The sequence below is a fragment of the Lampetra planeri genome, chromosome 38, assembly GCF_965212315.1.
Source record: "Lampetra planeri chromosome 38, kcLamPlan1.2.h2, whole genome shotgun sequence".
Lineage (NCBI taxonomy): Eukaryota > Metazoa > Chordata > Hyperoartia > Petromyzontiformes > Petromyzontidae > Lampetra > Lampetra planeri.
The window spans coordinates 9,999,213-10,012,960 of NC_136144.1; the positions used below are offsets into that span (position 1 = coordinate 9,999,213).

The 13,748-nt window shown below is 50.1% G+C and overlaps 1 protein-coding gene across 2 annotated transcripts in view; it reads left to right on the forward strand.

Moving 5' to 3' along the window:
• Positions 1-13,748, forward strand: part of LOC144731287 (uncharacterized) — a 70,452-nt gene that overhangs the window by 34,068 nt on the left and 22,636 nt on the right. For both annotated transcript variants that reach the window (XM_078612337.1, XM_078612336.1), the window contains exons 28-38: positions 442-474; positions 2,158-2,220; positions 2,394-2,429; positions 4,721-4,801; positions 6,772-6,840; positions 9,167-9,202; positions 11,193-11,252; positions 11,837-11,881; positions 11,998-12,033; positions 12,301-12,336; positions 13,589-13,648. In XM_078612337.1, the coding sequence (XP_078468463.1) occupies positions 442-474; positions 2,158-2,220; positions 2,394-2,429; positions 4,721-4,801; positions 6,772-6,840; positions 9,167-9,202; positions 11,193-11,252; positions 11,837-11,881; positions 11,998-12,033; positions 12,301-12,336; positions 13,589-13,648 (555 nt within the window). The remainder of the gene's footprint in view (positions 1-441; positions 475-2,157; positions 2,221-2,393; positions 2,430-4,720; positions 4,802-6,771; positions 6,841-9,166; positions 9,203-11,192; positions 11,253-11,836; positions 11,882-11,997; positions 12,034-12,300; positions 12,337-13,588; positions 13,649-13,748) is intronic.

The following is a 13,748-nucleotide window of genomic DNA, read 5'->3' on the forward strand; positions in this document are numbered from 1 at the left end:
TGGGGTGCACGCACCCCCTGGGGGTGCGAGATGCCCTATCTGAGAACCAAAGGGGTTCAGGCTGCAGTAAATGTTAACAACCACTGTTTTAAGGTAACGTGAATGATCACAGTAACGTTTGCCCCCCAACCCGGTGGATTAGCCACTGGCTGGCACCGCTACAATCTTGGGTTCAACCCTGGGTAGTGGCCAGTGACTGCACACAAATACCATAAGGGTTTATTTGAGTTTTCAGTATAATTTGGCAGAAATTCTGGCTTTGAGAAATCGTGGGGTGAGTGGGGTGGGGTTTGGTGGTGGGGAGGGAGGCGGATGGACACTTTGTCTCAGGGCGGAATAAAAATTGATAACGAAAAACAAAATCCCCTAACTAGTTTCACAGACAGACGGGACTGTAAGCTCGTTAACAAAACCCGCCGTTGCTTCCCGTGACGTGTGCAGGGAGATGAAGGCTTGGCTGGACCGGCGATCCCGGTAGGTGCCAACTTGGCAGACGTGAGCGGCGTGCTGCCGTTGCCACCCTCTGCCCTCTGCCCTCTGCCTGCATCTGAGCCCACATTAGCGTCTTCCGCTCGTAAATGAGAAAATGAGATCCACGCACGTGTGCTCCAGCGGTGGAGCGAGCGGTTCGCAATCCGAAGGTTTGCGAGGTCAAATCCTGGATGGTGGTGGGAGGGTGCGGTTGACTCAGCCCATTATCCTTTTTTTGGGCATTGATACAATAGGTCAACAGTATGTTGTCCTGTGGGGGAGACTTGCACTCGCCATAGCAATGTGGAACTTCCACCACTGCCTCCCAGTGGCTACAAACAAGAGATCAGCAGTGTCCCGAAGCGCATCTCAAAAAGAAATCACTTTGACTTGGAAATAACTTTGGATTTGCCGATGTTATTTATTTATTGAGTAAATTATCCTTTCAAGAGACTACTTGGCACAAGGGGAAATGTCCTGTTTCTGTCCAAGCCCCCAGTCTACCTTTGCTTAGTTGTGGGTGGTAGGGGGGGAGGGTGCGGGTTGCTCTCTCCTCTGGTCTGGAACTCCCTTCCCTCTATTCAGGTCCAGGCTGAAAACCTTCCTCTTCTCCCCTGCCTGATAGCCACTGGGCCAAACCACCAATTGTATTCCTGTTTTTATTCTATCGAGTCTAGCAATTTGACCTTAGGGCCAGTGGGAGTCTGAACTCGTCCTGGGCAAATTTATCTTCATAAGCGTGTCCCCAGTGCGTTGCGTCAGCGCGACAACACGGAGGATGAAGGCACCCAGGCGTGGGCGGTTGCCCGCCACGCTACCGCATCGTGAGCCGTGCGGCTCTGGTGCCACGGTGGGAGATGTTAATTCCCTCGCCTGGTATACAGGAGTTCGTGAGCTCGATCCCGTCCCTGACGATTACTGTATGTCTGGAGCTGGCGTGTTATCCCTAAGAGCATTTAGCTGCTATAAATGTCCACATGATAAGCGACTTCGTTGAACTATTATTTGTAGCCAAGTCGCTTCTGAAAAAGAGCTGTATCGTTCAGTGGGCCTTACCTGGTAAAATTTAAAAAAGAGTTTAGTTTAACAGTTGCTTGCTAACAGCACGTGGCAACACAATGTGGGAAAGGCTACGTGGGGGGCAGTCTTTTGTGTGGCTTGTGGTGTTGTTGTGGGATAATGGACTACACTACAAACCAAGTAACATGGTTTTGACCCCGAGGCCAATATGGCCTTGGTGCAGTGTAAACATCGGTACGGGAGGGGGGGGGGGAGATAAGGGCAACCAGGTGTGATACATTCCACGCAGCAGTGGCGAGATGTTAACTACCTCGCCTGGTATACAGGAGGCCGTGGGTTCGATCCTAACCCTGACGCCTGCTGTATATTTGTAGTTTGCAAGTTCTCCCCGTGGTTGTGTGTATTTTTCTCTGGGTCCTCTGTTTTTTTCCATCCGACATTTAGAAACATACGTTTAGAGTATTTGGCAGATCATTTGTGGGATGGTAGCTTCTGAAAAAGAGCTATATAGCTCAGTGGGCCTTACCTGGTAAAAGAAAACAATGTTTCAATTGTTCACATCACCTCCTTCGCGCACTGCACCGCTCGCTAACCCTGACGGGTGCTCTCTGTGCAAGCGGCGTGCATGGATCCGTTAACGCTTCTTTTCTCTCCCCTTGGCGGCAGGGCCCTCCTGGGGCCCAGGGACCCAAAGGCCTCCCCGGCGCGGCAGGGATGCTGGGCCAGCCCGTAGGTCCCACACGAGCCACCGCAGCGCCGCCGCCACCGTCGCCACCGCCGCCACGCGTTCCGTTACTGATCATCGGCGAGAACGCTTCCTTCGTTACATGTTAGCGATGGCGTGGCCTCGCCGCGACACGTCTCGGTTTTGTTGTCTTCATTTTGTTTCTCTCTTTGCGCAGGGACCCAGCGGTGAAAGCGGCGCGCCTGGAGCAAAGGTCACTACGAATTTAGCTTTTTGTAAATCTGAGCGGGCTTGTTAGGGCTCTCCTTCCTCCATTCTTGTCATTTTATTCTTTGGCCTCTGATATTATTTTAGTTTTTCGAGATATGCTGTTGCCTTGTCTGATTATGATGCTTCCTGCCTTCTTTCGCGACTAACAGCCTTCCTTTTGCAACGTCTTGCCTCTAGGCTTTGAATTATGTTGGGACCAAAATATCCACGTGCTATTATAAGAAATATATGTGCCTATATTTCTTATGATACGTACGTATTTAAACAACAAAAAAGGCCTCTTGGTCACGTGCGATCTGACTTCACCTTGTGCGGCAAAGCATAGCGCTCCGTTGTCCAGAAAAATCTGACATCGTTGAGCCAACACTTCTAAGGAGCCAACTTTGATGGCGATTGGCCTTTGCGCTTAAATGGGCCTTACCTCGACTCGACCCCCAGGCCTGTTGAACACCCCAACGGAAGGGCGGAGGCTCGCGATGCAAAGATTACCCGTCCGTGCATTGAGTAAAGGTCGGAGGTGACTGAGTTGCTCAAATGACACATATTGGCCGTGTTGGAACAATGACCCAGCTCTGCTAGGTCAGCGTACGCGCGTGTGTGTGTGGATTGCTAGCGGTTAGCGCGCCGCGCTATACTAACCCGGCGACCAACACCAGTGTCGATTATCTGAACCGGTCCAGGGCCTCCCCTAGGTCAATTCAGCCTCAAAATTAGTACCGGATGCGGTGTGTAGTAAACATTGCTGCTGATGATCATGATGATCATCGTGACGAACCGCTAAGGGGAAAAATATTGTGCTTGGGTGTGATACATCGCGAGGGCGGATGATGGCAGCCAGAATAAGTAACAGGCGCCTGAGATAATGTCCCTGGTGGAGATCGAGTGATAAAATCGGATCATGTGGGAGTACGATAAGTGTCGTAAATTGATGGTCTCACCCCAGTCACCAATGACCGCGTCAAAAGAAATCACGTTCAGTCGGTTACGCACTTAATTTGGCAGAGATACAGCAAATATCAGTTTGGGTGTCATGCAACAACAACAACAACAACACTACTCTCCAGTGGCCGAGGGAGTTGTAAAAGTGCTGCGCTGATTGTGTGGATCAGAGGTCACTGCGAGAGGGGATCTCAGACGTGATTCTGCGATACTCGTTGGTTTTTTCGGTAAAGTCACGTAGGTAAAAAAATAAAATAAATTAAATCACGACGCTTAAGTGTGTCACTCTTAAGCGGTGTGCTTTCGCTAAATAAATTAAGCAATGTGCTTTCGTTAAGTTGTCCCCGCCTGAAGAAGTATGCTTGTGTTGCGCCCGAAACGTCGTGATTGAATTTATTTTAAAAAAATTACCTTCGTGACTTTACCGAAAAAACCAAAGAGTTTGAATCCTTGCAGTCACGAAAACTTCAAATCTGATTCTGCGATGTCCGCTTCCATGGGCCATTGTCTGCCACAAAGAGAGCATTGCACTAACCCATCAAATCATTCGTTGTACGAGATGACTCGACAGTGCAAGTGAGATTGAAATAAATAAATAAATATATAGATGGATGCACGACTAAATAAATAAAAGCCGAAGATAGATGACGTTTAGAAGAATCCTCGGCCATCTGATCATCGCGCATGTCTTGTTCCTTCTGGCCTCGCGCCAGCGCCGAAGCCGCACGCCAGCACATTGGCGTTGTCGGGAACATCACGAGGCGAGCGCTGGGACGCTAATCCCATCGAAACTCATTCCACGGTCCGGCCCCGCCGAGTATTTTTCAGGCGGACGGGAGCTTCCTAGGGAACACTTAGGGCGAGCGCTCTTGGCTAAACGAGCGGGAGCAGAGGCCAGACCCAATTACGAACGGGGCAGATTGACGGCTGCTTGGGTGTGCGTGTGTGTGTACGTGTGTAAGTGTGCGTTTGTAAGTGTGTGCGTTGTGTGGGGAACGGTAGTGTAGCGGTTCGCGCTACGCTGCGCCATGAACCTGGCGACCCGGGTTCGATTCCCGCTCACGGCCAACACCGGTGACGATTATCTGAATCGGTCCTGGGCCTCCCCTAGGTCGACTCAGCCTTAAATGAGTACCTGGTGCGGTGTGCAAACATCGCCACTAGAGAGACAAAGGCGGCCGGGCGTGGTGTTGGCCACCCACCCCCTCGTGTGCCGTGCCGGCCTTCATAGGTGCTCACTAAAAGCACTTGCCCCAACAGTCTGTTAAGGCTACACGGGGGATCTTTGTCTTTCGTGTGTGCCATGTGTTTGCCGTGTGTTTTTTTGTGTGTCAGGGGAAACCGGGACAGCCAGGAGTTCCGGGAAGGGATGGCAGCCCCGGACTGAGAGGGCAGGATGGGATACCAGGCCGAATGGTGATGCATGGCACACACACACACATACACTCTGACACAAACGAAGATGCTCACGCACACATATTCACATATACACTCGCGCACAAGCTCAGATACACTCTCCATGAAGCCTGAACAGACTTTAGGGGTAAGTCCTGTGAGCGAGGTTGGTGGTGGCCAGCGGCGATGTTTAGACACCGCACCAGGTACACATTTGTGGATGAGTCGACCTAGGGGAGGCCCAGGACCGGTTCAAATAATCGTCACCGGTGTTGACCGTGAGCAGGAATCGAACTCGAGTCGCCGAGTTCATAGCGCAGTGCGCTATCCGCGACACTCCCGCTCCCCGCACACTCGTACACGCTCGTATAGAAGCATGCGTATGTGTACATATGGAAAAAAGACAGATTCTCCATATAGGCTGTCGCAAACTATTGAGGGATAGTGCTACTCGCGAGCTCCCATTCTGGCCGGCATATTGTTACATCCTGACCATTTTCATAAAGTAATGATATACTGTGTGCGACGCTCAATTTCAGCTGGACCTGTCCGGATCAGAGACCCGCAATAAATATTTCCGCAATCCGGCACACAACGTCGATTATGCCTCTCTCGCTCTGCATGGCTGTGGCTACGAGTCACTTGCCTGCATCAGCCTACCGGCGAGCCGGAAAGAGCGCAGTGAGAAAGTGCAGCCCTGCGTGTGCGGAATTGCTTCGTGCAGAAATGTCAGCGCCAGCTCCCGACGGTTAACCGGAGCTCAAGTGGGAAATCTACATCGAGTTTCAGCCATGTGTTCCATTCTGTACAACGTAGAGCATTAAGAACACTACGCGGCAATCACGTTTACTTTATTCGTTAAATGCGTGGACCATTTCCCGTGATTGCAGCTTCAGCCGGCATTCAAATTCGTGGCGCAGAGGCCAAAGCTCAATCTTAGAGGCCCAGATCCCAGTTCAATGAGTTCAGACTTTATTCCCACGCGGAGCAGAGATTGTCCGAGCTAATGATCGTAATGCCCTGTAACAGAACGTTCAATGCGCAGTATTTTTTACGACCTGACGCCCCCCCCCACCTCCCGGTTCTTTGCCATTTGCGTGACCACACGAGGACCTTTTAAAGATTCTACTTTTGTTTTCACTTGTCACAGAAAGACAGGAGGAATTGTTCTTACGCTGGGGGGCAGATGTTAATGCCGCATAATTAGCAGTTCTCTCGTATCATCGTGGGGGGGAGGGGGGGGCGGGCGATGGACTCCGAGGTTTTTGTTGGTGCTACCGGACACACCGCCAACCAGCGGCATCGGAAGCAGATGTAGATTTATTTGAAAGTAAATTTTCTGTGAATTGTGACATCAACGAAATTTTTCCCGTCTTTTTTTTTTTTACAATTGTGCCACGGGCTTCTTGTGTCAGGATTCGGAAGATGCTTCCATTTGAATCTTTTTGGCAGGGCAGTAGCCCTGTGTGGTAGAGAACAGCCCGTGGAAGATGATATCACAGGAGTACTACTGAGATTAATTTGAGTGTCTTTTTGTCATATCCACGCACTATGTGACAATACACTCGCCCACGTGCCCTGCTGTACAAGTGTTTGCCAAACGGCAGCCGAACCACCATTTATATCATTGCATTCTCAGCGTTAGATAATAATTAGTTTGCCAAATTTGGCGAACAAATCAATTTGAGCAACTTCACTTTACATAGTGACCTTTTTGTGTGTGTGCAGTCAGTAGTAGTAACTGGGCTAAGACCATCAGCTCTGTGGCCTTATTGGTGACAGAGCTGAGACCACCAACTCAATGCACTTGAGAACCCGGTATTATCAGGGGCACAGCCGAACCGCGGATTTGAACCCAACTTCCCAGCGCTGCCAACTCATGGTTCTGTCCCCCTAAGCCAGGCGGCCACATTCACGGGAAATACTTGTCGACTGAGTTTTGTTGGTTGTTGTTGTTGTTGTTTTCACTGTGCCGGTCATCTCTCTTTCAGGGCATGCCAGGGCCCACTGGACTACGAGGACCCAAGGGAGACATGGGCCCCATCGGATCACCCGGCATGGTACGCACCTTCCCCGCGCCGTTCCGTTATCTCCCACGTAGAGGGCACAGCCTCACCGTGGAAGCTGTTGGGGGCCCATCTAGCGAATGGTTTGCCACGGTGGCGAAATTCATTCGCTGGGTGGCTTCTGCGGTGGTGAGATGTTAACTCTCTCGCTTGGTATGCAGGAGGTCGTGGGTATGATCCAGACCCTGACGCCTGCTGTATATTTGGAATTTGCATGTTCTCCCCGTGGTCGTCTGGATTTTTCTCCGGGTCCTACGGTTTTTCCCTCCGCATTTTAAAATCGACATCACGCGTTTTAGAGTATTTGGCTGCTGCAAATTTCCACACGATGAGCAAACTTATTTTAGCTCTTGTTTGTGGTCAGGTCGCTTCTGAAAAAGAACCAATGAACTCAGTGGGCCCTTACCTGGTAAAATAAAAATAGTTTAGTTAGATTAGGTTTCCCAGTGGCTATTGGTCAGAATGCAGATATGATTCGCGTAGTTTGCCTCCCGATTCGTCATTAATCAAATAAGCTCTACAGCACTGTGATTATATTAAGTTGCACAATTATTGGCGATGCTGAGCCGCCTGTTAGTGTCCTTGTGTGTAAAGTATTTAAATGTTCCGTCGTCAGCATAATCGGCATGCGTGTAACCATTTTCAAGGGAAGAAAATTCGGACTCCAATATGCGACGGATTTCGTCCACATTTTTGCGGGTGTCTCTCTTGGCCTCATAATTATAGTTTTGAAGATGTCCAGACGCCTACCGAGTAACTAGCAACGCCCACAGTGGCTGGAGACTGTCTTGGAAAAACAGCAAAAACTGTTGTGATATTCCCATGAATAAATATTACACTTTTTGTTTAAATATTTTATATATCAGTCCCATAAAAAGGGATTGCGAAAAGAAAATTGGAGGCATAAACTTTTTTGGAGCATCCATCAAACATTTAAGTGCTGCCAGCAACGTGGCCAACCCTCGCCCAACTGCCTTAATCCCTCTTTAGTGCAAGGGAAGCCGTGACGCTGGCTTTGTGAGTTTCAGACTTTCGCTGCACGGCAGCATAGGCCCACACACCTCATTATCCACAGTGGCCACTCACACCGCAGGGACGTTACATTCCAACGCTGCCAACGCCTTCAAGTGGAGCGTTGGCAAGCGTGCCTCAAGCGAGTCGCTCGATGTTGCCAGGTGGACCTCAAGCCGTCAGTATTACTGCACATCGCAAACTGACGCAGGATGCCGAGTACCAACTTGGAGCTGCTCCTGAAGCTGCACAACGTTGTCACCCGTGCTTCTGTTTAGCTCTTGTCCGTGAGATTTGCTCACCAATTTAGCATTGGATGCTCCCTCCCAGAAGCATAATAATCTTCAAAATTGCTCTTATACTTAATTCGCTGTCTTGCCCGACCTTCTTGCGGTAGCTCAAATTGACTTTCGTAAAAGTCGCAAGATAGCGTGACTATAATTACGAAGTTGGCCACCGCTCATTACTTCCGAGTTGTAGTCGTGGCGCATAAAACATTCGAAATAAAAAACACAATTATTTTTCTCCCTAACTTAATCATTGCGGGCGAGCGCATATGGACACGGTGCAGTTCATTTGCAGAGAAGGCGCCGTGTGTGAGCACGGGCGCGCCGTTCGATCGCGAACTTCGTTAAATTGCCTGCTTTTGTTTGGACGAGTGTGCTCTGGATGGCCGCATTATTGATCGCTCCTTAGCGTACCCTCGGGATCTTGAGGAGGGGGGGGGGAACTGCACCAACAGGTGACCTCGAGTTAAGCTACCGACCCCCTCGCTGTCTCTTTGACGAAATCTACCGGCGTTTCTAACCGAGTTGGCGGCGGACGGGGGTGGTGGGGGGGGTATTGGGCTAACAAACAACAACAAAATCTACAACAATCCCATCGCGTTCCCAGAGGCAGTGCCGTGACCTCGCGCCACTCCATTCTCGTCCCACCCGCCCGCTCGCCCGTCCTTCCGTCCGCCCACCCGCAGAAATTATTTGTAATTAGCGCGATAACATTTGTTAGTCGCTGTCCTCACGTGTGCGATAATGAGGTGCTCATAATTGGATGCGAGTTTTGCACGCACGTAAAAAAAAACGAACCGCCCCAGCATCTGCGTTTTTTAAAAAAGTTATTTTAGTTCAGATTTTTTAAATTATTGTTATCTTCACGTGGCATTTTTTTGGAATGCTTCTTCTGCACGGTGATTTAATGCACGTGGCATTGTTAGCCAAAGCACGCTGACGTAACGGCGCATGTGCGTGTTCATTGTGGGTTGTAATTATTATATTCACTGTAAGTTGAACATTTATTTTTGCTTTTACAGTCACAACCTGGAAGAAAAGGCCCCAGGGGTGAGAAGGTAAAAATACAACTTCGCATTTCACATCACACACGTTCGCTTGTGAATTTCATATTTTGTTAATCGTGGTCATCGTGAGTCTACGATTCAACCCCATTCGGAAATCACTCCTCTTTAGTGCAGTTTACGCCACGGGTGTGGTGCTTGTCACAGGTTGTGCCACCCGATATGACGTGGCTCGGATACACGGAGGGACATTGACAAAGCAAATGGAAAAAAACCCCAACAATCAACGGTGAAAAAGTGCGCAAAGAAGCATGGAGAAGGATGCCTACTTGAAATGACACCAAGTGACAGGAAGAGGAGCCACATTTGATGATGGAACGTGCGAAAGTTTAGAGACATCGTATTGGCCGTTCGTAAAAGTGTGAGTTCAAAGTTCAAAGTTAATTTATTAGGTATAGCCCTGTGAGCCATTCGGCTCTTGATTCGGGTGCAACCGCAACAAACAAAAAACAAAAACATGAACAAAAAAACATCTTAAAGTGAATATGTGACTGAGTGCAAACAGAAAATCCAACAAAAGACAGCAAAATATTGCAGAAAAAATCACCGTACACCAACCCTGTGCAAATATCCCAGTGGGATGCAAGTCAAACAACAACAACCACAAGACAACTTAGATTAAGGCCATCAGTCTAACTCTGTACTACAACAAACAAACTTAGCCAAAGCAAAAAACTTTTCGAAAATCACCAAAATAAAGCCATAAAAGCAATGAAACAGTGCAGGTCATAGCAACTGTGACCGAATTTTCACAATAAACGACGTAAACAACATGTACTACCAAACTCTGCAGCCATAGCTGGCTGCATGAGCCACTCCACAACAGCAGGAGCATCAGTCGGAGTGTGAGTGGGCTTGGGTCGGGCACGTCGCCCGAAGAGTTGATGGCCGGTGTTCAAGACGAACGACGGAGGGAGCAGCCGACGAGGGACACGGCCCCAAGAGGACGCCCACCACAGAGATGGAACGACGACCCCAGCTCGTGGCCAGGAGCTGGATGGATTGCTGCGTCTCGATTGAAAACTCACTTTGTGTTTTTGGCTGGCCATCGAACAAAAGACGGTCACCGCATCGCTCGTTCTTTCAGATGCGCTACTGCGGCCGTCTGGAATGCTCTTTCTGCCGATATTAGGAAGTCACTGGATTGAAAATTAATTTCCATAGAACTGCTTTTTGCATGTAGTTTGCTGTCCTTCCCCCACACCTCATATTAGTACGATTGGCTACATACGATGCAAAAGACCTTCAACACACGGCACATATACGTGACACAACGAGAGATGGCGACAGCTCAGAGAGTCCTTCATCCAGCAGGGTACAGATCATGACTGATTTTTTAAAAGACGGTGCTCATCTCCACTGGTGGCCCTGAACCAGTGGCTGTAAATTCCATGTTCCTATGGCAGAGACCATTCATCTGTAGTACAATCCTCGTTAGCATCGCTCAAAAGTGGCACTCTGACCCCGACGGGATGGTGATGGGCTAAGGCACAGGTCTAACTGTCATAATGATGCAATGTTGTGCGAGAATGTGGTGACTTAATGTGTCGTGCAATAATAATAATGTCAATTATAAATGACAGCCTCGTTGAGTTTCTAACTCTTTCAGGTAGGGGACCGTATTGGGATGTTTGGGTAATTCCATTCTAAGGATATGGGAAACTGGATTAGCTGGAGAAACCTACACATAACGAGGGGGATAACACTCAAAGGTCCACGGAGGTTTATAGACCCACTCGCTGTGAAGTCATCCAGCCTAGCAGGTTCATGGGTTCGTCAAATTTACGAGAGCCCCACCGACCCTTGTGTCCAGATCATTCGGGATCAGAGACGCGCGCCTGCACACCTGCTTCAGTTTCGATGTAGCTCAGTGTTGTGGTAGTGGGAACGCGTGGTGCGTGACGTGCGGTGACGTAGTGTGCAGTGTGCGATGTACAAGGCTACGTGCGGTGACGTAGTGTGCAATGTTTGTTTTCTTGTTCAGGGAGAGCCGGCTGAGATTGAAGGAGGTGGCACGGGCATCAAGGGGGTGCCAGGGGACAAGGTGAGTCATCGGGGAGTCTTCCTGCCACAGTAGCATTCTGGGCACGAGCAGAGTCTGGCGAACTGGGCGTTCTCTGCGGAACGTGTTCGCCGCGGTCGATCGGCAGGTTCGCGTACGGTGGGGCAAAGTGTGGCGTCATCTGGTCCAACACCATGTGAGACTCGACTCTGAGAAAAGCTGTCTTGGGTGTGGACCAATCAATTTCAAGGACAGTGCATACATTATCAGAGTTGTGTTTTTTGTTTGCATTCCGACCGCAGGTATTGTGGTCAATGCAAACATGACTCCTTGTAAAAAAAAGGTGTCAGTTTTGTTGCCAGATAAAAGGGTAAAAAAACAATGATCAAAGTGTGGATGCTCCCACTTTTTAGGTGACGTCTGGCCGGCGTGGGCAAAGTAGGCGACATAACCCTCTGGGCGAGCTTGATCCCCCCAGTGGAATAGGCTCTTCTGCGAGCTGTGGTGTGAGCGTGAAATGCCGTGGGTTTCCGCTTTACCTGCTAAGCACTCCCGCGATGTTATTCTCATTGTTGCGGCATGGGTTTTTTTCTTCTGACTTTTCTCCTCCCTCCTCCTCTCGACAGGGGGAGAGAGGCAGCCGGGGCCCTCCGGGGAAGAAAGGCGAGGAGGTTTGTTCTGAGAATTTGAGGTTTTCTGGATTTCTGGTGCCACTCTCACGTGTATTTGTTGGCACGAGACGCCGCACGCATTCTGATCTTTGTCGTCATCCTCGTCTGTGTCACAGGGCGAGTTTGGACCACCCGGGCTTACGGGGTCGGTGGTAAGTGCGATATAAATCATTGAGGGCCATTGCCCGACACATTCGTCGGTTGCATATCTTTATTACGGAAGGCAGTTTTAATAATGATGATGATGTTAGCGTGTGCGTGTTTTTATTTTCTAACGTAAATTTTGTTACACTTCTTCGTGTGGTCACTAATTATTGGTTCACGAACTGTGTTTCCGAACCTTTTCAAACTTTGCCTGGAAATACAAACCTCCAGCCTGCGACGATAAAAGATCCCCTGAATATTTTGTCTCTTTCCAGGGCCCCAAAGGAAGCCACGGGGAGAGGGGACAGAGGGTACGTCCACCCACACACAACTACCCCCCTTGCATTGACTGCTCAACTATCTCCCGAGGCCTACCTTAATCAAAGGCCTCAGCGGCCATCTAGGAAGCTTACGGTGCCATCATTAAAGCCGCCCGCAAAGAAAAATTAAAATTGCGGCAAGAGAGCGGAGAGTTGCAACGGGCCGGACACTTGCGCAAGGGTGGAGGAGAGAGGAGCACGTCAACAAGAAATAGGCACCTCTGGGGTGTGGCCACGCCAGAGGTGTGCGACCCCGGGAGGAAGACCTCAATCCGGAAGATGACGTCGCCCAGGAGATCGAAACAATGCGGCCCTGAGAAGGACGCGTCAGCCGCGTGATGGTGGGGAGAACGCCGTCCACGCGTGCAGACGGTGGCACAGCGGAATGAGCGCACCTTGGAGGGCAGGAATTGACTCCGCACCCGCGGGATCTTGCACAAGGGTGGAAGTGACGCGGCATTGCGGCGAGGGCCGACGGAGTTGGTCGCGATGACCTTGTTGTTGGTCGCGATGACCTTGTTGTTGGTCGTGATGACCTTGGTCGCGATGACCTTGTTGACGGTCGCGATGACCTTGGGCACGACGTCGCAGCCCGCTTTGCGCCGAGCCTGACCGTCTGGGCGCAGGTCCAAGCGGCGAGCAACAATCAGCACTCTTGATGTGATAATTTATCGATACAAGTTGATGTTGGTTTTTCATTCGGGGGGGAGGGGGCAGAGACGACGGGAGGGAGTTCCAAAGTGGAAGGGTGCGAGGGAAGAAGCGCTGGAGTGTTGCGACCTGCAGTGTGGTTGAGCCGTGGTGCTGTTGAGTCTAAACAATTCAGCCTGCATGACCCAAGTCCTCAACAAGGGGTGGAGGCAAGGCTTCATTTCTGCTGGAGATTTTATGGGACTGAGCTCCGGAATATATTCAGGCACTGCGTATATGTCCCTCCAAATGTTGTCACATTCTGCTTGTCGTACAAAGTTGTCAAATCGTGCTCGCCTTTCAACATTGCGGTCCTGCTCATGAACCAAATCAAGTTGGTGCATTTGCCCACGTGACGTGACAACTCGAATTGATTGGCTCCGTCGGGTGGCGGACGGTTACGATCAACAACAACAACAAATAATTGACATTACACCGACGTGACGATGTCACCCAAAAAAAGACACCAGTTATCGATTGCAATACGGGCGGGTTGGGAGCCCACGTATGGAATGAAACCCGACTCTTTCGCGTTGATTTTCTTTTGAGACAGGGCGACGCAGCCGTGGGGAAACCTGGACCGGATGGCCTCCCTGGCCCTGCTGGCTTTAAGGTGAGGTTCACAACAGGGCCCTCAAATTCACGAGACGGGCACGTGTTTGCCCCGGGGATAAGCCTCGACGGATAATAGTAATCATTCTAGGCACGTTTGC